The following is a 23,526-nucleotide window of genomic DNA, read 5'->3' as shown; positions in this document are numbered from 1 at the left end:
AATTCATTCTCATATTAAAAGACAGAGCAGGATATAATTGTTCTGGACTGCAGTGTTTAGTCCACGCACTAGGTTTTAGACCAGTGTCACTATAGAACAGTCTGTAAATGAGTGTACTCAAAATCCCAAGCTGTGGCAGATATTAAACAGCTTCCCCAAGTTTCATTTTTTAAATAAAAATCACTTTTCCAAGTACCAAAGACTGTTTGCTTGGAAGGGCTGCAAAAATTCAAATTATGTGCAACTGAGAGGGAAATGATCCTGGAAATGTGGGATACGTAGTTACATATCAAGAGGAAATTATACTGGTTTTCTTTTTCCCTTTATACAAAGGCTTGTTTAACCACTTCCAACTCTGTTACCCAGAGCCATCTATTTCTGTGATTTTAGTTTACTTTATGAAATGTGATTTTACCTCTTCCTCTAATACTCTTCAAATACTTACTGCTTCTATCATTAACCCACTAACGAATCCATTATAGACTTAACACATTCTTCCCAAGAGTGCTTTTTACCTGAGACAACTAAGTCAGATTTCAATGTTCTAAGCATTAGGCCCAGTGTCTTAATCATGCTTATTTCTCTGAGGCTGGAATGGAAAATTACAAATGTTTTTCAGTAATAAAGCAATAATACTTGAAAGGAACATGTCCAGAAGTACAGACTACACATATGATTGCAGAGTATACCATTATTCTTTTATTTACCAGCCTTTCATTTCATTATGCTCTGAACTGATAAAAAAAAAATCCCAAAACTCAATTCAAACATTTTCTAGCAGAACAAAAATATGCGAATCCAAAAAGTACAGTAATGAACTAACTATCAAAATACACACCGGCAGCATAACTTACAACTGATCCTAAGAATAGTATTCCTTACAATGTTCAGTGAAGGAGAATATCTACTATGGGCAAATGCTATTTAGATTTGTATGTTTTTAAGGGACATCAATTACATGATTAACTTACAATCTCTTCAGAAAACAATGATCTTTTCCACCAAATTATGAGTTTAAAAGATCAAGGTAGTAGTTGGGCAGTTACACTCACAGCCACTAGATAAGAAAGTACATCATGCTGGTTTTCAGTACCACTCTTTACTGTTTATTGAAAGCAAAACCGTTCCATTAGGCCTTTCCTGATGGAGAAGTGACCCAATTAGAGTTGACTTACAAAACAAGTGGTCTAAACATCTTCAGAAAGTGAAAAAATGCAAGATACACAAATATATGAAAACATTCCTCCTATTTTCCAGATATTTTACAACGTTACTTACTATTTCCATCAAGATAAAACATATTGTAGCTAAGGGTCTCAAGATTCTAAGGGAAAGTCAGGTGTATTGTATGTCATGTTTATACTCATAATGTTAGATCAGTACTTGTTGGAATGTGTCATGGCAATTCTGAGATTCATTTTTATAGATGCTTCTCAATGGGGAAAGAAGGCAAAACCTCAGATCCTTCAATTTAAACTGAATACAATCATCAATTGTTTATTCATAAATATACAGAATAATGGTTTTAGTAAGTACTTGCTTAAAGAGATCTCACTTTTTCTAAGATTTTACAGAGAATGCAATACATTAGAAGAGCTTAGGCAAACCTAAGTCTTCTATAGCAATCACTATAAACTACTATGAAACTTACATACAATACAACAAAAAATTTCCAAAGCAAAATCTGAATTCTTGAATACAAATGCTGACAATGTATTATGAGAGTGCAGAACATCCTCTCCCCCTCCCACTCTTCATCGCTCTCATAAAAGATGCCACAGTGCTATGAAAAAAAATGTTTTAAAAGTCCTAAGGGAAAAGTTTCCTAGGGTCTTTGAAATTCCTCCTTTTCCTATTTCTTTACAGATTTCTAACATAACACTGTTCCTGCAGTTTCTCAACAAAGGCAAAAATAAAAATACCCTCTAGGTACAGTCTCTAGATTTTCTATTATAGTTCTCAGGTTCCTTTTGACTCTTGAAATAAATACAAACTGAAATCTACAGCTATATTATTGCATTTTATATATAGCTATTTTAATTTTAGCTAATCTTTCAGCATGAAGTAGTAGATGGTATTTGACTGCATTATTGCCCATACAAGAATCATATAGGGATGTGATTTAATGAATGAAATAGAGTGAAAATAATTTTAGTTTCATCATTTTTTGTCTACTTGGTTTTTTATTTAACTATAAGCACACACACACAAAAAAACAGTGCTTCAGTCTCCTATCTTTATGGTAAAAAGCACAGGGCAAGGAGCTACCACCTATCTATATGAAAAATTTACTGCAACATAGGCCCTGTCTGCATTTTTCCCTTTTCAAGCAAATATTTGAACACAATTATTCCAAGCTAGGTATTCCTTAATTTTCACAGCAAAATCAAGATGGATTTTAGAATACTTTTTACATTATAATTTTGATTAAGCAGCTAAAGTTTTGGCCATGGATGAGTCAATCTGTTCAGAGATATGGAGTCATATTACTTGCAGGGTAAAAACTTATCTTTGAGCTAGTCTGTTTACTTGAACAGACCTAATTATGAAATCAAATGTTGCTCCACCCCCTACTTCCTACAGGAAGAGCTATATGGCACAGGACCATATTCTATCATGCGGGTTATGAGGGATTTCAGTTCAAATTTTGTCTCCTACATGTATGTGTTTTCCTATATTTTTGTTTCTCCTTGGCTCTTCCTCCACCATCTCTAAGACTGTTCTTGCTATATAGAATTGTGGTAAGAAAACACCAGGACCTAATCCTAGCTAAGTGTCTCCAAACTACTACAACTCTTCATGAAGCACTGAACATCAGTACTAAGAACTATCTGGGAACAGAATCAGAAAATATACTCATCTCTGTCATTTCTAGAAACAGGATCGTGATTTTTTTTCTATACATTTCAGCTTAGAAAACACCTTTGCTTACTACTGATAGCAATGAAAGGTCATGGACCCAAAGCCAGAAGTTTATATTGTATGTAGTATCCCTACACTGCTTTCACCAATTTGAATAAGCATGGTCTGTATTTAAAATGCTCTTACAAATATTAAGTTTGGCAACTTGTAAGTACTACAGCCCTCTTTAATAATTAATATACACAAAATTATGATAGGTGTCAATACCTTACTCTTAAAGTACATGTTGTGTTCAACACAAGCACCATTATGGACAACTTAAACTCAGAGCAAAAAGATTTGTTAAAAGGCATATGACCTTCTTCCCACTACAATGGCCATCCCCTAATTAAGCAATGCATCTGATAGTCATTAACAGGAATGAGATAATGAATCACTTTCTCTCTTCTTTGTTAATTTGCTGTAACCAAGCGGCTAATGGATGTCAGAGCTGAGTGATTGCACTGATTATAGTGATTTATAGTTGCAAGAAAACAATTTAAAACCATTCTGATTATTCATGTTAAAGATGCTTTATGTTTTGTTTACTAAATGTTTTATATTCTCCCTCATGCCGCTCTACACAGAATGAGACAGGTCTTCCTGATAAACTTGGAAGTTCAAGATTTTTTTTTTATTGTTTCAGAGTAAGGCATTTCATTTTGTTTATAAAAAAAAAAAGTTTACCCAGTAGAAATGAAAAGCCTTAGGGTGGAAAGAAAACTTCAGTGGTGCCTAGTTCAAAAGAAGACGGAAATAAGAGGAAATAAGGCAAACTTCAAGCCACTTACCTTAGGGCTCCCAGTCCCTTCCTCATTCTCTGCAGACACATCAGTAGCCAGTATCTCTGCTTTGATGATATCCAGAGCCCTAAGAATCCAGCTGTGTTGCCGTTTGATTTGCCTCTGTAGTTCCTTCCATTGACTTGCAATCATCTGCAGCATGTCCTTCAGTCCTTCTCCAAAATGAAGGGGGAAAAAGTAAGAGCTGTAAACTCAACAGCATCTTTAAATATTGTTCTTTATTCAAAGAGTTAGCAGGATATTTAGAATAATAAATGCAACAAGAATTTTAATGTATTTTCTCAACAATAAATCTAAGCATTACTGTTGTTCATACTGCAAAACAATGAGGCCAAACATTTCTTTTAGCCATCATGTTAAATTTAGATTATGTTTCAGCTGACAATTTGAAGAAGAGAAAAATCCCACATAGAATGTGATTTCTTTGCAGTAGGGAACACTATGGTAATCTCACCTTCTAATATCTAGCCTTTATCTTGAAACATTTCATCATCTTCCAAAGACATTTTTCTACCTCCAACTCCTTTAAAGCATTTCTGTAGTTTAGACATTATTGTTTTCTATGTCTGTGATGACATGCACTACTCTTCTTTGCTATGGCTTTTCTATCTTTTCAGGGCTATACAGAGAAGTCAGTAATTTCCTATAGCTTTCACATTACACAGATCTGTCTGATGTCGTGAAGCAATAGACGCACACATAAAACATGATCAGAAAACAGTAGACCAAAGAATAACTTCAGCCTGGATGAAAAGCATGCTAAGTAGGCCAAAATTAAGATGGCATTCCATAGCAGCATATGCTGATTAAAACCCTATTATCATACAAGTCACACAAGCATCTAAAAATATAGGAGGTGGTGGGGATAAAGGGAAATCAGTTTATCTCTCTCCCACTCTTGATTTAGGGCCTCTGCAGAAAAAGACAACACTAACCAAAGGAAAAAGGTATTTTTAATTTTGATCTAGTCCTCATAAATATATTGTAATCAATGTAAGAATTAGTTTAAGTGGTAATATAAAGCTTTACCAATGCAATTACCCATGCAGAGTATGTAAATACATATATATATTTGAAATCCTAATTCATTATCTTAATGTTAATTCCATAGCACCTACATCAAAGAATGTGTCAGTGTGAAGTTTTCAGTTACATGATTTCAATTGAAACTCAGCTGAACAGCAAGACCAAAATAAAATGAACAGACTATTTGCAGGCAGTATTTCATTTTATAAGTATCACTGCATTGTATGCAGTATATGAAACATTTATAAATCTTGAAGGTCAATCTGATAATGTAAATATTAATAATACATAAGGAAGTGAATATATGCAGTAATTTACAGCAATGCTTCTTCATTCTTTAATAGTCTGGAGACATAAAGACTTGCAATATTTCAGAAGGATTTACCTGATTTGTGAGATACAATAAGCTCAAGAAGTTGACATCCTTCTTCTACCACTGCTTCTTTTAAAGCACAGTGGCTATCTACATTCAACTTAAAACTCTGAGAAAAAAAAAATGAAAGGAAAATAAGAGAGAAAGAAAACCTCAGCGTCAGACATTGGAGAGGCAGTTATCATAAAACACATACAAAATTATTTGCTGTTTTTTATCAAGAACCACATCCCTATTTACCCAATAGCCAAACTAATTTGTGATACTAAAAGCTATTGATATTTTGGATCTGGGCTCAAAATGTTTCCATTAGATCAGCAAAGTGCATCTGTGTTGAAACAGCTGACAAATCTAGACATTCATTAGGTTTTATGAAAAGTCACAACCCGTAGGCTATATCTGGAGTAACAGTGTTCTATAAAATACACTAAATTTATGCCACCACATATGAACTCTGTTTTTTTTCAGATTTCTTTGAAATGTTGGTGATAGCACTATTTATGAAACCATAAAAAAATTACAGCATTGAATATATTTGCCTTATGTGCACTCATACAAATCTATTAATATTGTGTTCCTGAGTTAACTCTCATATCCATTTTCAAAGAACAAATCAGTCTGCGTTAGATCTCTGCATTCTTAATTTGCAAAGCAAGGATTTTTCATGGGTTTCTTCACTAATGTTTTTCTTAGTTTAGAAAGGATCTCTGCTACAGCAGTCAATTAAATATTTTGTTTCTCTTTTTACTTATTTTTACAAATTGCATTAAAATCTATTAATAGGGAGAGGAACTGGAAAAATTATACACTATATATTATGACATTTAATACACCAATGATAACTTGGATACATTTTTTAATTATTTGCCAGAGCTTCTCACTATATTTGCCTGTAAGAAAAAGAAACAAAATACAAGAAAGAAAAGGGTATGTGCTTTAATAATAAATTGTGCGCAGACCTGAACACATAAATACACCACTTTTTCTCTTTGAAAGGTCTATGGAATAAATGGAAACAATATTTGACCACTTGGAAAAAAAGAGTTTTTCCTTCTGTGGGGAATGAATTAACTGGCAGAGATAAAAGGAGACTTTGAAAGTGTACATTCATAGCTTCTGGTTTTCATAAAACTTAGATATACTTGTCCAAATGCTACTGACCATGCTACTACTGGAGTAGCAGACACCACAAAATACTCAAAAGCCCTCAATTCTTAGGGAAGCAACTGTTTCCTTCCTTTCCTAACTCATGCAGTCAGGCTGATTGGCATAACAGAAAATAATATTGCCAGAATTGTAATAAAATTAGGTACTTTTACCGTATTTGTCATGGTTGAAAGAGGCACGTTGCTCAGAGAGCCTCTAAACAGTCTTTCAAGCAGCAGTGTACCTGACAGTGACAGAATGTTTTTGAGAATTCTCCATTCAAATAAGGAGCAATAAACAGGAATTGTGCTATCTTCAACATTATGTCTAGCCCAATTCTCCTTGTATGGACATCTGAATATACTGGTTTGTGCCAGCTGTTGAACAACTGGGTCAGCCAAGAGAAGTTAAAAAGGAAAAAGGATGTCTAGTTTATATCTGTACCTTGCTTAAATCTAGAGTTTTATGAATCCAAATCTAGAAGTCCTTTTTCCTTCGTAAAAGCATGTCTGAACAAGCACTGACAATATTTAATTTATTGTTTACTTAAAACAGGCTTGTACTGAATAGTTTGTAATCATGCACTTCACAGGAAATGCACTATGCGTGTGCCTCACACAGCAAAAGAGAACCTAAAGGACCTGAGAGTAGGTTGTATAATTTCATATAATTGAAGTCGAGTATAGATGCAGCTGGATGTGGCAGTGTCTCAAGATGATGTGGATGTGTTTGATAGGAAAATTGGAAAAGATGAGGTATTCTTTTTCATTAGGAAAAAAAAAGAGACTTGCTGTCCTAGAAAAGATTCATTTAACATAACGCACCAGATACTACAATACAGCTTGATTTTCAGGTGCACCTATTAACCGGTAATAATGTTAAACTGAAGTAGCAAAATATGATGAATAAAGATGGGGCCAAACTTTTGGGCTTTGACTAGCAATATTCTCCCTGTTAAAATTCTTATTTTATGGACAAATTATGCATGGCACAAATACTGTGAACATACATGAAATTTAGCAGAAATAAACTTTCATCAGCACAAAGGCATCATGTCATGGTTTCACCCCAGCCAGCAACTAAGCACCACACAGTCTCTCGCTTACACCCCACTCAGTGGGATGGGGGAAAGAATTGGAAGGGTAAAAGCTAGAAAACTTGTGGGTTGAGATATAGCCCGTTTCATAGGGAAAGCAAAAGCTGCACACAAAAGCAAAGCAAAATGAGGAATTCATTCACCACTTCCCATGGGCAGGCAGGTGTTCAGTCATCCTTAGGAAACCAGGGCTCCATCACATGTAACTATTACTTGGAAAGACAAACTCTATAACTCCAAACATCCCAAAAAGCTAGAAAACTTGTGGGTTGAGATATAGCCCGTTTCATAGGGAAAGCAAAAGCTGCACACAAAAGCAAAGCAAAATGAGGAATTCATTCACCACTTCCCATGGGCAGGCAGGTGTTCAGTCATCCTTAGGAAACCAGGGCTCCATCACATGTAACTATTACTTGGAAAGACAAACTCTATAACTCCAAACATCCCACTCCTTCTTTTCTTCCTCCAACTTTATACACCAAGCATGATGTCATATGGTATGGAATATCCCTGTGGTCAGCTGGGGTAAGTTCAGTCATCCTTAGGAAACCAGGGCTCCATCACATGTAACTATTACTTGGAAAGACAAACTCTATAACTCCAAACATCCCACTTTTCTCCTTCTTCCTCCAACTTTATACACCAAGCATGATGTCATATGGTATGGAATATCCCTGTGGTCAGCTGGGGTAAGCTGTCCCAGCTGTGACCCTTCCCAACTTCTTGAGCACCCCAGCCTCCTTGCTGGTGAGATGGCAGAAAAAGCCTCGACACTGTGTGAACAATGCTCAGCAGTAATTAAAACATCCCTGTATTATCAACACTGTTTCCAGCACAAGTTCAAACCATAGCCCCATACCAGCTACCGTGAAGAGAATTAACTCTATCCTGGTCAAAACCAGCACACATCAAAAGGAGAGAACCATTCATATAAGTATAAATACAAACAGACGTGAAGAAAACTGTCAGTTGATGTAGTGAAGTATGAATTTTTAATGTAGAATTATATACATATATATAATTTCTTACAGATGGCAATTTCCTAAGAAAACGGAACAACTGGACAAGGAACACTGGAAACAACAACCCTCAATCAATGCATCAATGCTCGAGGGCTGAAAATGCAACATAGGAAAATGACGAGAGTTGAAGACGTAACAATTACTACATGTCTGTACAATGGAGACATGTAAATTTGCACAGCTAAAGATAAAATCAGACCAAATATTTGGAATGGAGGAAGACCTTCAAACACAGAGGTCCTCTTCCATTCTGGATATTTCCTGTTCCCTACTGTTTACTCATGGTATTTGGAAAATTATAACTCTAACAGCGTGCGACCCATGTACTCTGCTCCCCTCCTCTGATCTTTCCTGATAATGAATGGAGCCTTTGCTTCTGAAAAGAGGAAAGGAGAAGAGGAGGGAAGTCAATTAATCACAGCCATTTTTCTAGACACATTTGCAGCTATGGAGCAGCCTAAATATCACACATGAGCACGTATACATTATGGAAAATGCATGTGCATTGGCCTGACAGCAGCTTTTTAAACAACACATTAATGTCAACCCTAGCACTACAGCGTATATAATGTAGTTTGCAAGCTGCAACAAGCAAAATTTCCTTATGAAGTTCTCTGAACTTTTCCCAATCACCATGCATCTATATAACTAATAACATTTCTTATTTAGTAAGAAAGGCAAAGTGAGGCAGAAATCATGCAGTTTTAGAAAAGCTACAGAATAAACAGGAATAAAGACTCCAAGAGTGTAAATGCAGAGCCCCAGGAGAGCAGTCTTCTGTGGACAGTATGGGGCAAAGGAGCCGAGTTTTCACAAAATGAAGCTGTGCCCTGACTTTTAGGAAACTTATTGATCCACCAGACAACAATAGTGCAGAACTCCCATGGGAAAAAAAAAAAAGCCACACCTCCCAATCTATACTGGACTCCAAACACATGAAAAATTAGAGAGAACTTTCCCAACATGTAATAATCTCCCCTTCTTATCTTATTTGTCTGTACAACTGGGTATAAGAAAAATTACTTGAAAAAAAAGTTTATTTGAGGTTCCCTATAGGATTTATTTTATGGTTATAGATACTTACATTTAGGAAACTTCTATTGATTAGGTATACTATACTATGTACATATTGATCTCTGATATGCAACCTTTCACTGTTTTGCAACTCTCTGTTCTTAGAAAATCTTTGCAATTTGGTAAAACAATACCTTGGTTTTGACCTATTCAGATCTGCAGTAAGGACAGACTAGTGCATTTTCTTTTGTTTCCAGAGGCACAGAGACTTTGTATAAGCATGAATATTTTTAAAGTCATAAAGTACCCAACTAATTGTTTCCAGTGTACTCTTTCTGAAACACAAATTGGCAACTAGGAATCGTGTGAACCTACAATGCATACATAAATATAGATTTGTTTGGATGACACAGAAGTTTACAGACATTGTCAGATCAAGATACTGCATTTAAAGAAATATTTTAATTTTCTCAGTCAAGCATAATATTAGTATGTGTGGTATACTGGGGTACCCCTGAAGGACAATTTTCTTGAGGTTCAGTTTTTAGGTTTTTAAATATGTTTGAGAAAAATATCACTGCATCTAGGGTGTTCATTTTTTAGAGATATGATACAGACAATTAAAATTATCTGGCTGTTTTCTGAATTCTATGAATTTAGAATTTGAAAAAGAAAGCTTAATTTAAAGTTTCCTAATAGTATTTTGCATCTTTGGAGAAACCTACAATAGTACTGAAATATGGACTTCTATATTTAGGTACAGTTTAATGTACACTTTGGCTAAGAATTTAGCACTTTTAATTATAGCACTCACTGTGACAGATAAAATTCAGTTGTGAAATTTAGAGTGATGGGAACAGTTTCTGGTAGAAAAGATATGGGATTCTTTGACTGAGACAATCCTGGAAGGATAAACAAAGTCACACAAGTATTATCAGAAATGTTATGTTTTGGAGAGGGAGACAGTTTCAACACATAGTATAGTTCTAAGAAAATGAAGCTGCAAAAGTGTGTAGCTTATTTGTTAAATATATGTTACATACCAATAATCTCCATGAAAGAAAATTATGTTGAAAATTTGATTTTAATTTTTTTTAATTAGCACATTTCATTTGTCTAAAAGGGAACATGACTTAAAACAGTTCCTGAAAATTTATTTTTATATGCTTAATACACTACTCTTGCAACTTTATTGGTCCTGGCACAGCTACTTTCCAATAACCTTCTAAGAAAATACCATGATATCAAGTACTGAATTCAACTTCTTTTACAGAATGGCAAAGTTTTTTGGGTTGTTTCTTTTTTATCTTTGAGGAGCTCTGATGACATAGAAAGTCTCTGTTTTGTCAGTGCCTAGTATTTAAGTTAAGAATTTGAGTTAATAATTTAAGTTAATAATTTGAGTTAATAACCTAATAAGCCATGTAATAACCTTGTGGTATTTTCATACTCCTGAACACTACCTACCAGTGACATTCAGTAAATCAAAAAAATAACTACTATATAAGTTATCCTTATATTAACATGGAAATGGTCATACATTCAGCACTCTGAAGACATAATGCTAAATATATAATTACTTGGTCAATGGTTATGTAAAATTGGTATTCATATGTAATTTGTACCTGCATTTCACAAATTATGTCTACAAATATATCATCAAACTTTGACTTTTTATCAATTGGGAAATATCTTCTTTAGGAAAGACTCATTTTAATTTTTTTTATCAGTAATACAACACTTACTTAGTATTAAGGAAGTATTACTAGGATATGTTTTCCTGGGAATTAAATATTACATGTGAAATGATTCCAGCCAACATCTCCTTTGTTCATGTTTTCCATAAAACCTAGGTGGCTACAAAGAATTTTTTATTTTCTTCTTTTCTTTTAAGCTTTCTATATGAGTGACACTTGACCTGTTAAACAGATGCTTTCTGCAGCTCCATAGTCAAGGTTGAGTTTTACCACAATAGCAGAGATTCTAGCTTTGCTTTTTAAGTAGAATATGATAAATCATCCTCTAAAGCTGCAGCTCCCACTATATGTATTTTTCTTCTTGCCCAAGACTGAGAGAATATACCCTCCCTACAGCAATGATGGCCAAGGGGCCAATTATTGCCATGATAACATGGCCATCCTTTTCCTTAGATGAACCACACATTTCCTTGTGTAACCACTGGGAGCTGGCGGATATTTTTAAAGATCAGATAGCTATTGGACCTCCTACCCCCTACAACAACAAGAAAACTTTAAAAGACAATAACTTCTTGAGCTTCTCTGAGGGTAATTCCTTCCACTGGCATCTGTAGGCAGATAAAAATGTTGATGCACAATATCAGATTATAATCTAAAATGCCTCTAAAATTGACATAAAACTGATCTAGGAACCTCACTACTGAAATCCCAATAATCATTGCCTCATACTGGCATTGTGACACTGTAGATATAGATCAGATATAAGATGGTTTGATTGCTCAGACAATTTCTCTGTGCAAGTTTAACATTTATTTAAAAATAATATTAACTGAACATTCTGAGTTCAAAATGCTTAGTAATGAGATGTTGGAGTAATGATGGAAGTTTAGTGAAGAGTAAGCACAATATGTTTAAAGGTGAAAATGGTGGAACAAGCAAGAAATAAAGACTGACTAAATGTTGATTAAGAGAAAGGGCCATTATTATCTACTTATATTCCACGAATCTGAATATCAGGCAGAAAGAGGACTTAGTACAGTATCAGATGGTATTGTAGATGGTACTAATGGAATTAAATTAAGACAGAGAACATTTAAAATAAATACTAGTCAAATTTCCCATGAAAATCAGATCTATTAGATTGTATAATAATCTCCTAAGGGAAACAGTGAAAGCCCTGAACCCCTGAGGCCATTAAATATAGAGTGGATAAAAATGTGGGAGTAAGGACTGCAATGTACTGACAGAACAGTAACCTAGGTCTTTCATATGCCACAGAATTTGTGACAGGTCAGCAAAACTAAATACAAAGAGGTAGGCTCCACCCCAATAGTCCTATAGTAATTCATACTTTTGTAAAATCACCTCACCCCTTTGTTCTCTGCCACAGCTTCTGCCATTCCAGTATTAAACAATTAATGTTTTTTTTGCTTTGTTACCTCTTAAACATGAATAGTACAATCTTTCTCACATTAAATACTTTAGGTCCCTCAGTTTGTGTTTCTCATTCCTCATTGTGTTTGTCATCTCTTAGGTAATTTAGCCAAATTTTGAATGCATAATTTTAGATGTGGATAAAAAGGACAGTTAGCCCTGCTCTCCAGGAAGCCTATTTCACAGACTTAGGATACATAGAGGCAATTTTTGCAGATATTTTGAATTTCAAACTCATGTAAATTTCTCTTTCCTTTTGTCTGTCTAAACATTTTACATTGTCAAAAAAAAAAGTTCACAGGAGGCTTCCTAAATTGAATCTCAGTTTATTAGTGAGAGACAGTGAGGGACAGAACACAGACAGGAAGTGACACGGGCAAAATGGCTACACAATGAAACAATTGCTAAGCTGTGATATTCACGGTGAATTGAACACGCAGTCCACTATATACAACTGCCCTTAATATTTTCTTGTCTTCTTGAGATACTCAGGAAATAATCTGCAGAAATCACAGTATTCTGACTCCTCTGTCTGTCTGACCTTACACATTTCTAGGTACATTTCTTCTACCTGGAGATCCACCATGCTGAAAGCTATTTAATCCAAGTATGTCCAAGTTGTCCTACCACATGCAGACAAAAGCCAACCAAGACATAACAGCTTTCTTCTTAGCTTTTTCTTAGTTCTATTAAAATTTCTGGGGAATATGAGGGAGATGCAATTTGCTTTATATATGTACAGATATAAGGTTTTATGCAATTAAAAAGTAAACTAAAATGCCTTATTAGCAAAATATAGCTCATAAATTAAGATCCCAAATTATTAACCTGATTCATCTGTAAGTTTCATCTGTAAGTTTTTAAGTTTCATTAAGAAACCTAAAAAAAAATCATAGGTGATACAAAGAAAAACATTTACCAATCAAGACCTCCATTCATTCTGTGGATCTTCTATTTTTTTGCTGAATGTTTTGGCATTACAAACACCAAAACACAGACAGCAATTTTATTACTTGGAGTACTTAAAACCTGAATGATATACCTCTGAGAGACATAGCACAGAACCCACGGGAGTGAACCACAGCTCTTGGCAGGTAAGTAAAAGCAAATATAGTTTAAGTATTGCTGAAACTGTACTTGATTGTTCTTTGAGATCCTGGCATTATATTCTTTTAATGATTTCCAATCTCAGAATTTTATAAAAATAAATTTAATTTCAATTTCCAAACCAAATTGCTGACTACATCTATATTGACAATACTAGCATAATAAAATTTCAGGCAATAGCATCAATTTTAATAGACATAAAAATTCCAATTAACATAGTTCCTACATAAACAATACGCTGTTTATTAATAAAATTTACATTACTTTCAAACAATTTTTAATGGTGCATCAAAACTTGATACAATGAAAAATATGTGTGAAGACCAGGACCAAGTTGCCATACCTAAAGCGATAAAGCTTCTAAGTCATAATTTATGTGAAAAACTTTTCACTGAAATTTCTTGATCAAGTTAGTTCAAAGCATTTTATAATGGCAGTTTGATTTCATTCTATAATTACAGGCACTGAATCTCCTGCATGAATTTAATTTCTTCTGCAGGCCCAGCATACAATGGGCCACAGTGAAATCCTGTATAAAAGGACATACATTCAGGAACCCATACATATCCGAAATATCTTTCAAGATTAAAAAAAATCAAAAAATTAAAAAATTCAAACTACCAAGAGGCTAAACAAATTCAAACCAAAGTCCTTAGAGAAACAAAAGTGAATTCCACTCATGGTGCTCAGACTCTTTAGCACTATCATCCTGCAGATAGTATTCTATATTTTGAGAAAAATATCTAAATTGGTTGCCATGGACATTGGAAATTCCCATATAGCAAAAAGCACAATACATAACAGCCATTTCAGAGGCATTAATACCTTTAATAAAATTACCATCACCACTGCAACCACAAAGACAGTCAGTAGATTACCCCAAGGCATGTGTATTTAACCTTATTTTCAATGAGAACATATATTTAATACTTCTCTAAACTGACAGTTTTCAGAAAATGAGATTTTACAGGGAGATGAGAATGATTTTCTTTTCAGACATAACAGACTTGTTACAAACAGACAATCAGTTACCATGAGATATCACAGAAGCATCATTGCTTCACCAACACAATTTCTCAAATGTGAAAATACAATCTATTTTCTGTATGAAAGTATTTGTTGTTTATAGCAAAGAAAGTGCTGAGCCATGATGTGGCCAGAAACATTTATACTGGAAGCAGAAAAATTCTTATTTAATTTTTCTTCAGATAATAAAACTCAAAAGCCCCATATCTTAGGAAGAGTTTAGTTCTGGAATGGAGATGACATCTAAACTTTATATACAGAAAGAAAGTAAATGCAAGTGCAAATCAACTTGTCTGATTTATTTTGAAACTTTAGTGACACTTGCTCTGATATTTTCAGGACTGTAACAAGTAAAACAAATATGGTGACTGAGAAGGCTAATATAATGAAAAAAATTCTGGGCTAAAAAGAACTATAATGTGGCACAAAACTTGTGATTAAATGGGGGTAGAAATTATAGATAGGGATCTAAAAAAAAACTTCAAGAAACTCTGATTCATGGAAATTATCAGTTAGCATATCCAAACACCACTTTGTACTGCAATAACTACATGCAATCCTAGCCATTTGTACTTTCTACAGAATAATATTTCCTATTCCTGTTTCAACTAAAGAGAAATATATTCTTGCCTTAAAAAAACAAGAAGCAAATTAACCAAAATCATCAAGGAGGCCATCCTCTTCCATTCTTTCCACAAGAGACAAGCAATTATCTTTGTGCTATCTGGAGAAACAGGAAACCACCAGCTGTCCTCTTTTCTAAGGATATCTTATACCCACAGTTACAATGAGAGTAAAATGAAGCATCAAGAAATGGCCTGTGGAGGACTCAGGGTCACTGGGATGAGAGGCTGGGCATGAGCTGGCAATGAGTGCCCACAGCCCAGAAAGCCAACTGTATCCTAGACTGCATCAAAAGCATGGCCAGCAGGTTGAGGGACGTGATTCTGGTCCTCTACTCTGATCTCATGAGACTTCATCCAGCTCTGGGGTGCCCAGTACCAGAAAGACATGAACCTTTTGGAAGCAGGTCCAGAGGAGGGCCACAAAAATGATCAGAGGGATGAAGCACCTCTCCTATGGGAAAAGGCTTGAGAGAGTTGTTCAGAGATCATATGGCAGCCTTTCAGTACTTGAAGGGGGGTTATAAGAAAGATCACAGAATCTCAGAATAGTTAGGTTTGGAAGTACCTCTGGGCATCATCTAGTCTAACCCCCCCAAGACGGGGGCAAACTTTTTTGCAGGGTCTGTTGTGATAGGACAAGGGGAACCTCTGTCCATTCGCTATCTGGTTTTGAAGAAAAAATGCAAAATCTATCATTACCCTCACTCTCTTCTTTGTCCCCTGTACTCAAGATTTCAGAATTTAACAGAAATTCTGAATAGGAAGAGTGTTAGGACAAAAATGCCTGACTACTAATTCCAAACTTCTAAGACTTCTCCTTAATTAATTTTGTCTCTACTGAAAAATACTGTTTGCCAACATCTACTAATCATGCAAAAGGTATTTTTAAAGTGCCACCAAATAACTGTAAAATACGATATTTCTCATTTGTAGGGTTCCATTTAAAAATCTTGTATTTACCTAGCTCTAAGTATGACACTAGACACAGAAATGGCTTAGGACAAAACACCTAAGAGCACACCAGAGTACAGTGCACAACTAGGAGCTGTGCAGCAACAAGAAAACAAATTACTCTGTAAACAAGAAAGGGAAAAGACAGCAAATATATATATATATATATTGCCTTTTGTCTAAACATTTTCCTCAGCAGTTCTTCACATTTCCTCATTTGCTAGCTTACTTCTTTACTGTGCTACAACAATGTATCTTGTTGGGCCAGGGATAAATTTAAATGTCAGTTTTAGCAATCTAAAATGGTCAAGAGCAACATGGTGAATTCTTATTTGTTGAGCTGGTAAGAGAGTCTGCTTGGTTTCACAAGCACAGCAGTACCACCTAGATAGATGCTTTCAGCACATATGCAGCCTTCAGGATACTGTTTCAGATCAAAACTGACTTGCATACCACCAAGTCTATGCTTAGAATCTGCTAGTAGCTGATTTCGATCAGGGTGCTAATGGGCAAGAATCAGTATAACTGAAAAGGAGAGATACAAAAGATAAAGTGAATCAGAAACAATTTTCAGAAGTTCCATTTTGGTAAGGTCAATGAAGCTATCTTTTCATTGGGAACTGATTTGAGTCTAACTGTTTACAAAATTCAAAATCTGCCTTACTTTTTCCTCTAGCATGACTGACTGAGGCCTTTGTGGGAAAGTAGATTTCTGCTGAAAACCACCCATTTTATGAAAACGTATTAGTGTTTTCGACATCTGCTGGCTTGGGTGGCTGCCTGCAGAGTGCCAGATGTTCAAGTGGTGGCTGCTCCATGTCAGCCCTTCCATATGAATGGGAAGCACACGGCTCCCAAATCAGTTTAACCAATGTTACTCAGTTGTGAAGACCCGTAAAACTGAAAGAATAATTTCAGTCACTATTTCAGGGATCTCTGAGACCATTTCTATTTACAGCTTTGTGCTTTGGTGTTATCTAACATGAAGCATATAGGCATTTCTGTTCTGCAGAACATCAGGGAACTGGGTTTTAAAATTTGTAAGAAACTGTTCTCCAAGCTGAAGACTCTATTCTGGCACACATTAAAGATATAAGCTATATTTCAATTAGTAGAAAAAATTCATCCTCTTTAGCAAACTGCATGGTTACTCATCATGGCAAAATCTACAGAGTTTAAGTTGTAACTGTGATTTAAGAATGAAATTCCAATTCATCCTACAATCAATAATTATAACTGTGGTGTATTTGGGTATCGGGGCTGTACCTGTGTGCACATGAAGTGCATTTAGTTGCGAATTCCCTGGATGGCCCAGGAACTCCCAGGCTAGTCTCTGCACAGATGAGATAATGGGCTAATTGGGAAAAACACACCAACTTGAGGAAAGGCTGCCTTCCACCTTCACAACAAAGTGCTTCACTATTTCAGAAGCTGTCCAGGTGGGACCTTCAGACAGTTATAAAAGATGCCTGCGAGCAGCTCTGGCTGAGCCAAGACTAATAGACAAACACGATTTGTGTGCTTCAAAGTGTTGATTAACATCCTGGATGGACAATCTTGCCAGACCAGGTATAAGAATTAACAAGAACAATTGCTTGGGGAATTCTACCAATTTAAGCTGAAGATGTCATGCAATGATGCTTGTAATAGAGACTTATATTGCCATCCTATTCCAAGAGATCTGACTCCTCACATGAGAATTACCTTATGCAAAGATGCTAATAAGTTAATGTGGTAAGGCTTCTTGTGATACCTTTTTTTAAAAAACACACTCTCTTTAAGTGTCTGTGCAACACCATTTCTCAAAATGTCAAAGATGGAGAAAAGCAAGGCTGAGTGAGGAGGGACTTTAAAATTCAATCCTTTATCAACAGTTTATATTGGAACCCTAAAATGACAGTCTAGAGTTTTATATACTGAAAAATTTGGAGGATGTTCATAACCTTGTCCTTGTCTTCTCTGCAGGACGTTTCCCAGTCAATAATAAGAAAGTGAACAAATACATTTTTTTTTGGTTTTCCTGCTCCCCTATTTTCTTTTCCTAGATTTTGACAGAAGAGGTTTCATTCATGAATACAAAATATTCTCTTTATGGCACTAATTTTATCACAACTAACATATTTCCAAGAAAACAGTATCACGAGTGGTGAAATTGGTAACTTCAGCCAAGGGCTAAGACCTTGTCTCTACTAATGAAAATACTTATCTACACTGAGTTTTCACTCACATGATGAAAATCTGCACCAGTGAAAAATCATAGTTATGAGGTTTAGTAGCATGGATGCAGTACATCAAAAAGAACCAAGACATCTTCTTTGTTTTCCAGGTTAGTGTGCTACCAGCGTCTGTACTATAAACCTGTAAGTCTGGACACTAATCTTGTACCAAGTCCTTTACTTCAACACATTTTAGGTGAGTCTGACAACATGTATAACCTGATTGGCAAAATAAGAAAATGATAGGTATAAGTATCTTCACAAAGACCTTGATTGCCATAGTCTTGCAATGCTCAACTAAGGGAAATTTCAACATTGATGTTAATATGAACTGAAATTCATATATTTCTGCTAAACATAGATTAGGATGTTGACAGCTAAATGCCACTGAATGTCTGACAATCGGACTAATACAAAGAACTACCTTCCCCAATATAAAAATGCACTGCATTTTCTGCTGTGTAAAAACTAATATGATAACATGCATTTTCTGAAATCCTAAAAAGTAAACTCACAATTGTGTTTTTACAAGTTATGCAGTGAGTTTTTCACTGGCTATAGATGCCATTAAAATAATTATATTATCAAATTGAAACTCAACTGTTCATTAGACACTTTACTTCTTCACAGAAGTAAAGAAAAAACCCAACTTGTTTCATAACATAGTCATCCTGAAGCATACAACGATTTCCTTACCCCAAAGATATGCAGATATAGAGGGTACAGCTGGAAGCCTAAGTACTGACAGGGGAAAGTGAGGCTGTACAGATGCCCACATACTCATTTACTTGTATTGCCTCTAGCAATGAAGGAGTTGCCTTTAAGCTACTACTCCAGATTCCAGTCTAATACAGATGGGTTTGGCCTCACCTCTCAGAGAACCACATGGCAAAGTTGGAAGTAATTTGCCTGCAAATAAGCCACTGTGCTCCTCCCCATGGAAAAAAAGGGTAAAAGAAACTGACTGTGAGAGGTACTCAGCCTGGTGATTGCCCTTTTCCTGGAATATGCTTTATGTTATCCAGTCAAGAGTGAAAATGGAAATTCTACTCATAAAAACTCATCTCATCAAAAATTTCATGTTGCAGAGTAAGAGGAAAACAAATTGTAATGACCAATGCCTTTTCTGAGGTCTGACTTCATGTTATGTTCTGTGTCTTCAGAGCACTTGTAAACACAATGGGAATCATGGGACTGAGTGTGCACAGAACAAGGCAAAAAATCTGAACTCTGCTACAAAACCCAAAATCTGCAACATAAGGCAAAAATGCAGCATCTCCATATTGCATTTAATAGACTACCACAACGGGCACTTAATCTAGTGGCTGCCTGTAGGCATTACTACAACAGAAATGTTTAAGAACAAAAGACACAAGAGTTTTCTGTATAGCTGAAATTCTGAAGACAGTTTTCAGTTTGGTTCTAATTGCATATGTGGTTAATGTATACTTAATTAATTTAATAATGGTCACTCCAGTATTACAGCAGGGATTAGGATGACATTTTTACCTGTAATGCATCATGTGACTTCCTAGGACTGTCAAATAATTTCCCACCATCAGATTATCAGAGACTGGAAATGAGACTGAGCTTTTGGGGGTTGATGCTCTGATGTAGGCTCAGCTAATGTGCTGTTTTATCTAGCTGGGGTGTCTAGATTATTGCCTCATAGTGCTATCACCATGTTTTCTTCTATTTCATACTGGCAAGAACCTAAGATTTTGGCAGAGTAAGAGGAAATTTCTTAGCTTAATTTTCCATTCCTTTTTTTCTTTTTACCAGCTAGAGTAGTTTACCTATTAAGATACTTACCAACTCAACAGTGTACATTAGCTCTATTCTCTACCTACAGCATAAAATCTTGCTTTTGAGGACTTAATGCCTGGTTTAACTCAGGTCTTTGTTTCACCTCCTCATAACGAGAAACAGCTCTTGGAAGAATTCAGTGGAAGTCCCATGAGGTTTATCAAATATTTCTCAATCTATAATTCTAGCCTGTAATATATTCAGAAGACTATTCACTCACGTTTTCTACTTCCACCCAATATTTCAGGTTTTTGCAGAAGAACAAGTTTAGTGACAGTTGTATTAATTACACGACAGAAATGCACATCTAATAAAATGATTGAAATAACTATTTCAAATATTTTATTTACACTACTCTGTACTATGTTAAAACTGTGGGAGAGTAAATGAGTTCCTCACTAGTGAGACTTTTGTTAATGCCAGTGTTGTAAAAATCCTAGAAAAATCAGCAGAAGAAACATTATCCTTTCTCCTTTTGCTATTGCCATTTTCTTTAGTTTTGGAGATAAATTCTGAATTTTTATGTAATTCTAGCTTTCAGTATAACTTTTACAAAGCTATCAGTACATATTTCAAATACAGAAAATAATTTGTTGGTATTTTCATTCAAATAAACGGCAATGCTGCAAATCTTGCATTAAAACATAGATGCATACTGGCAATTAAAAAAAAAATAATCAAATAAAAACCACAGCAGAACACTTCAATTACTGATAGTAATCATAGTATAATCTTGTCCTACCAAGTGTGTCTCCAGGTACAGTTTAAGGCTGTCTGTCTCTGCTTTAGGAGGAGTCCAATTCTCTGTTGTTTCCATGGCTTCATTTAACCAGTGAATGAATTCATCCAGCTTGCTTACAAACCCCTTACCATGTAAGAAAAAAGAAAGAACAAGAAAAGCACATTTGTTAGAAAAGACAATGTGAAAAATGTATGCTGAATTTTGTGTTGTTGGTTTTTTTTAGCCAGGATAATATTCTACAGTAAAATTTTGCTTTTTACAAGCAGGCAAATTAATGAATAAATAAATAAATAAATAAATAAATAAATAAATAAATAAATAAATAAAAATCACCATAAACCCCAACAACAACCAAAAAACCCCAAACAATCAGAAAGTGGCCTTCTAGTAAATGAGGAGCAGAACAGTGTTTCTGGGTATAATCTAATGTGATATTTTGGGACAGGACATTGCAAGATCCATATGACTGATGAAATGGAGAAAACAGCAAAGTTTCAGAAGACATATAAGAATCAGGGGGATATATAAGAAGCTTCAGAGATATTACAATTGAAATTGAGCTAAGGACCTTGCACTGATTGTAGTGCAAGACTGCGTATACCATGAGCACTGTAGGCTGACAAAAGGGCTGAACAAAGCTGCATTAACAAGGTACACATAGGAGACTGAGGGACGAGAACACTTGTCAGAACTGGAGTCTTGTGATTCCTGTTTTGGTTCATAGGATGAGACTCAGAAGAAATCAAACAGCAGATGAGGCAGACTATATAGCATTTAATATAAATATTGCTGATTGCATATGAGCCACACAGATGGTGCTCCGGAGAAGACAGGAGCTCCTGCTTCTCCGGAGCACCATTTATTTCAAGATTAGTACCAATTATATTGTCTGATTAAAAATAGTGTCCCTGAATTTACATGATTGGATGATACTATAGGCACATACTGAGTACAGATAATTTTACAGAAGTCCTATCCACCACAAAGCAAGAGAGTAAATGGAATAAACTAACTGTGATATTTACTAGCATCCTGAAAATTAACTCTGAAGAGGAATGTCCATCTATTCCAAGCATTGTAAGACTAGACTAAGTTAGACCTAATACTGGTTATATTACTAGTTATTAGCTATAAATTTCACAGCATGGTAAGAATTTCAATTTCCAGTTGGATAACAACTCAGTTTACACACTCAGTATCTACCCCCATATCTCACTCTCACCACTTTATTTATGGAATGATTTCTGCTAAATATTAATCTATTCAGACAGCTAAAAGCAAGTTAATCATAGATCTTTCAAAGATTTCTGAGTGACTCAGGGTTCCAAATCCTCTTCTCCAAACTTGCACATGAAACTGCAATTCTAGACAAGACAGAAACAGGAGTTTGAGAAGTAGGTACTACAGTTGTGTTACGTAAAGAAGTGCAATGCTAATAACCCAGACCAAGTAGAGGCATGCTTCCTTCAGCATTCATGGTAGCAGAGTCATTTTGGCACAACACCACGCCAAGAAGCAGGATCCAACAATCAACTCCTGGCTCCCAGGTGAAGCAGCAGTGCTTCTGAACTGAATTGGCCTCTGGCAGGTAGTTGCAGTGCATACTGCAGGCATGACAGCACCCACTGAGGCACTGTGAAGACTTTGATTAGTATTTTTTCTGTGAGTCCCTACAAGACCTCAGGATGAGGAGGTTATTGCAATCTCTATTCATGGAATCTACCGTATATCAAAGCATCATAAGGAAGAAAACTCTTATTGTGCGGGTTTCATTGTAGGCTGTTTATCAGAAGAAACACAAGGAAAAAAACCCAGTCGGTATGGCGACTGAAAAACTGTGTCTACACTCTGGGGTAAGTAACAAAGGCAGCTACATCTCCTGCCCCCACAGCAGGCCATGTCACTAGGGCTATGTTCTCCATATCAAGGCATGGGATGGGGTGGAGGGCAAGATGTGCCCCTGGCTCCACTGCTTGCCTTCTTCCAGCTCACAGTGGAGCATAAGAGATGCCAGACGGGCAAAGGAGTGGGAGTCGTTAACTGAGAGAGGGAGGAGCAGGAAGAGTAAAGTCCTTCTTGTCCCTCCAATAAATCTCTGCCTGCGTTTTAGCAATGTGCTGTCCTTGAGAGACAAGGTGATATGGTAAGCACACAAAAAAAAGAAAAAAAAAAATGAAGAAAGGCTCTCTTGTATATGCGTCATGTATTTTATGGAGACAGACACATATAACATCTGCCTGCAGTACTCGATGTCTGTATGCCTTCAAAAGGGTGCTCGGAAACGCTGAAGGCTTGCAGCAGTATAAAAAGCAACTATTAGCCACGGAGTTACTCCTGCCCTCCCAAAAAACGTGTGTTGTAACGTCTGCTACTTCACACTGGTGCTTAGAGACTCCCAAGCAGCCAGCTCCAGCAGCCTGATGTGCCCCTCGCTGCCCAGACCAGATGGGCTGTGGGCTCCAGCGTGCCCCAGCAGGCTGTGGGGAATACCTGGCGTTCGTTTGAGGGTCTGAAAAAAAATAAAATAGAGTCCCTTACAG

The 23,526-nt window shown here is 35.8% G+C and overlaps 1 protein-coding gene across 1 annotated transcript in view; it reads right to left on the bottom strand.

Moving 5' to 3' along the window:
- Positions 1-21,102, bottom strand: part of LOC103798411 (A-kinase anchor protein 6-like) — a gene marked incomplete at its 3' end in the record, with an annotated part of 73,335 nt that extends 52,233 nt beyond the window's left edge. The window contains exons 1-3 of the mRNA XM_009070670.1: positions 20,987-21,102; positions 5,116-5,212; positions 3,693-3,856 (exon numbers count right to left, since the gene is read on the bottom strand). Of these exons, the coding sequence (XP_009068918.1) occupies positions 3,693-3,856; positions 5,116-5,212; positions 20,987-21,061 (336 nt within the window). The remainder of the gene's footprint in view (positions 1-3,692; positions 3,857-5,115; positions 5,213-20,986) is intronic.
- Positions 21,103-23,526: the final 2,424 nt, after the last annotated feature.

Source organism: Acanthisitta chloris, unplaced genomic scaffold (genome assembly GCF_000695815.1).
Source record: "Acanthisitta chloris isolate BGI_N310 unplaced genomic scaffold, ASM69581v1 scaffold28332, whole genome shotgun sequence".
Taxonomy (NCBI): domain Eukaryota; kingdom Metazoa; phylum Chordata; class Aves; order Passeriformes; family Acanthisittidae; genus Acanthisitta; species Acanthisitta chloris.
This window is presented reverse-complemented; position numbering and strand designations above follow the sequence as displayed.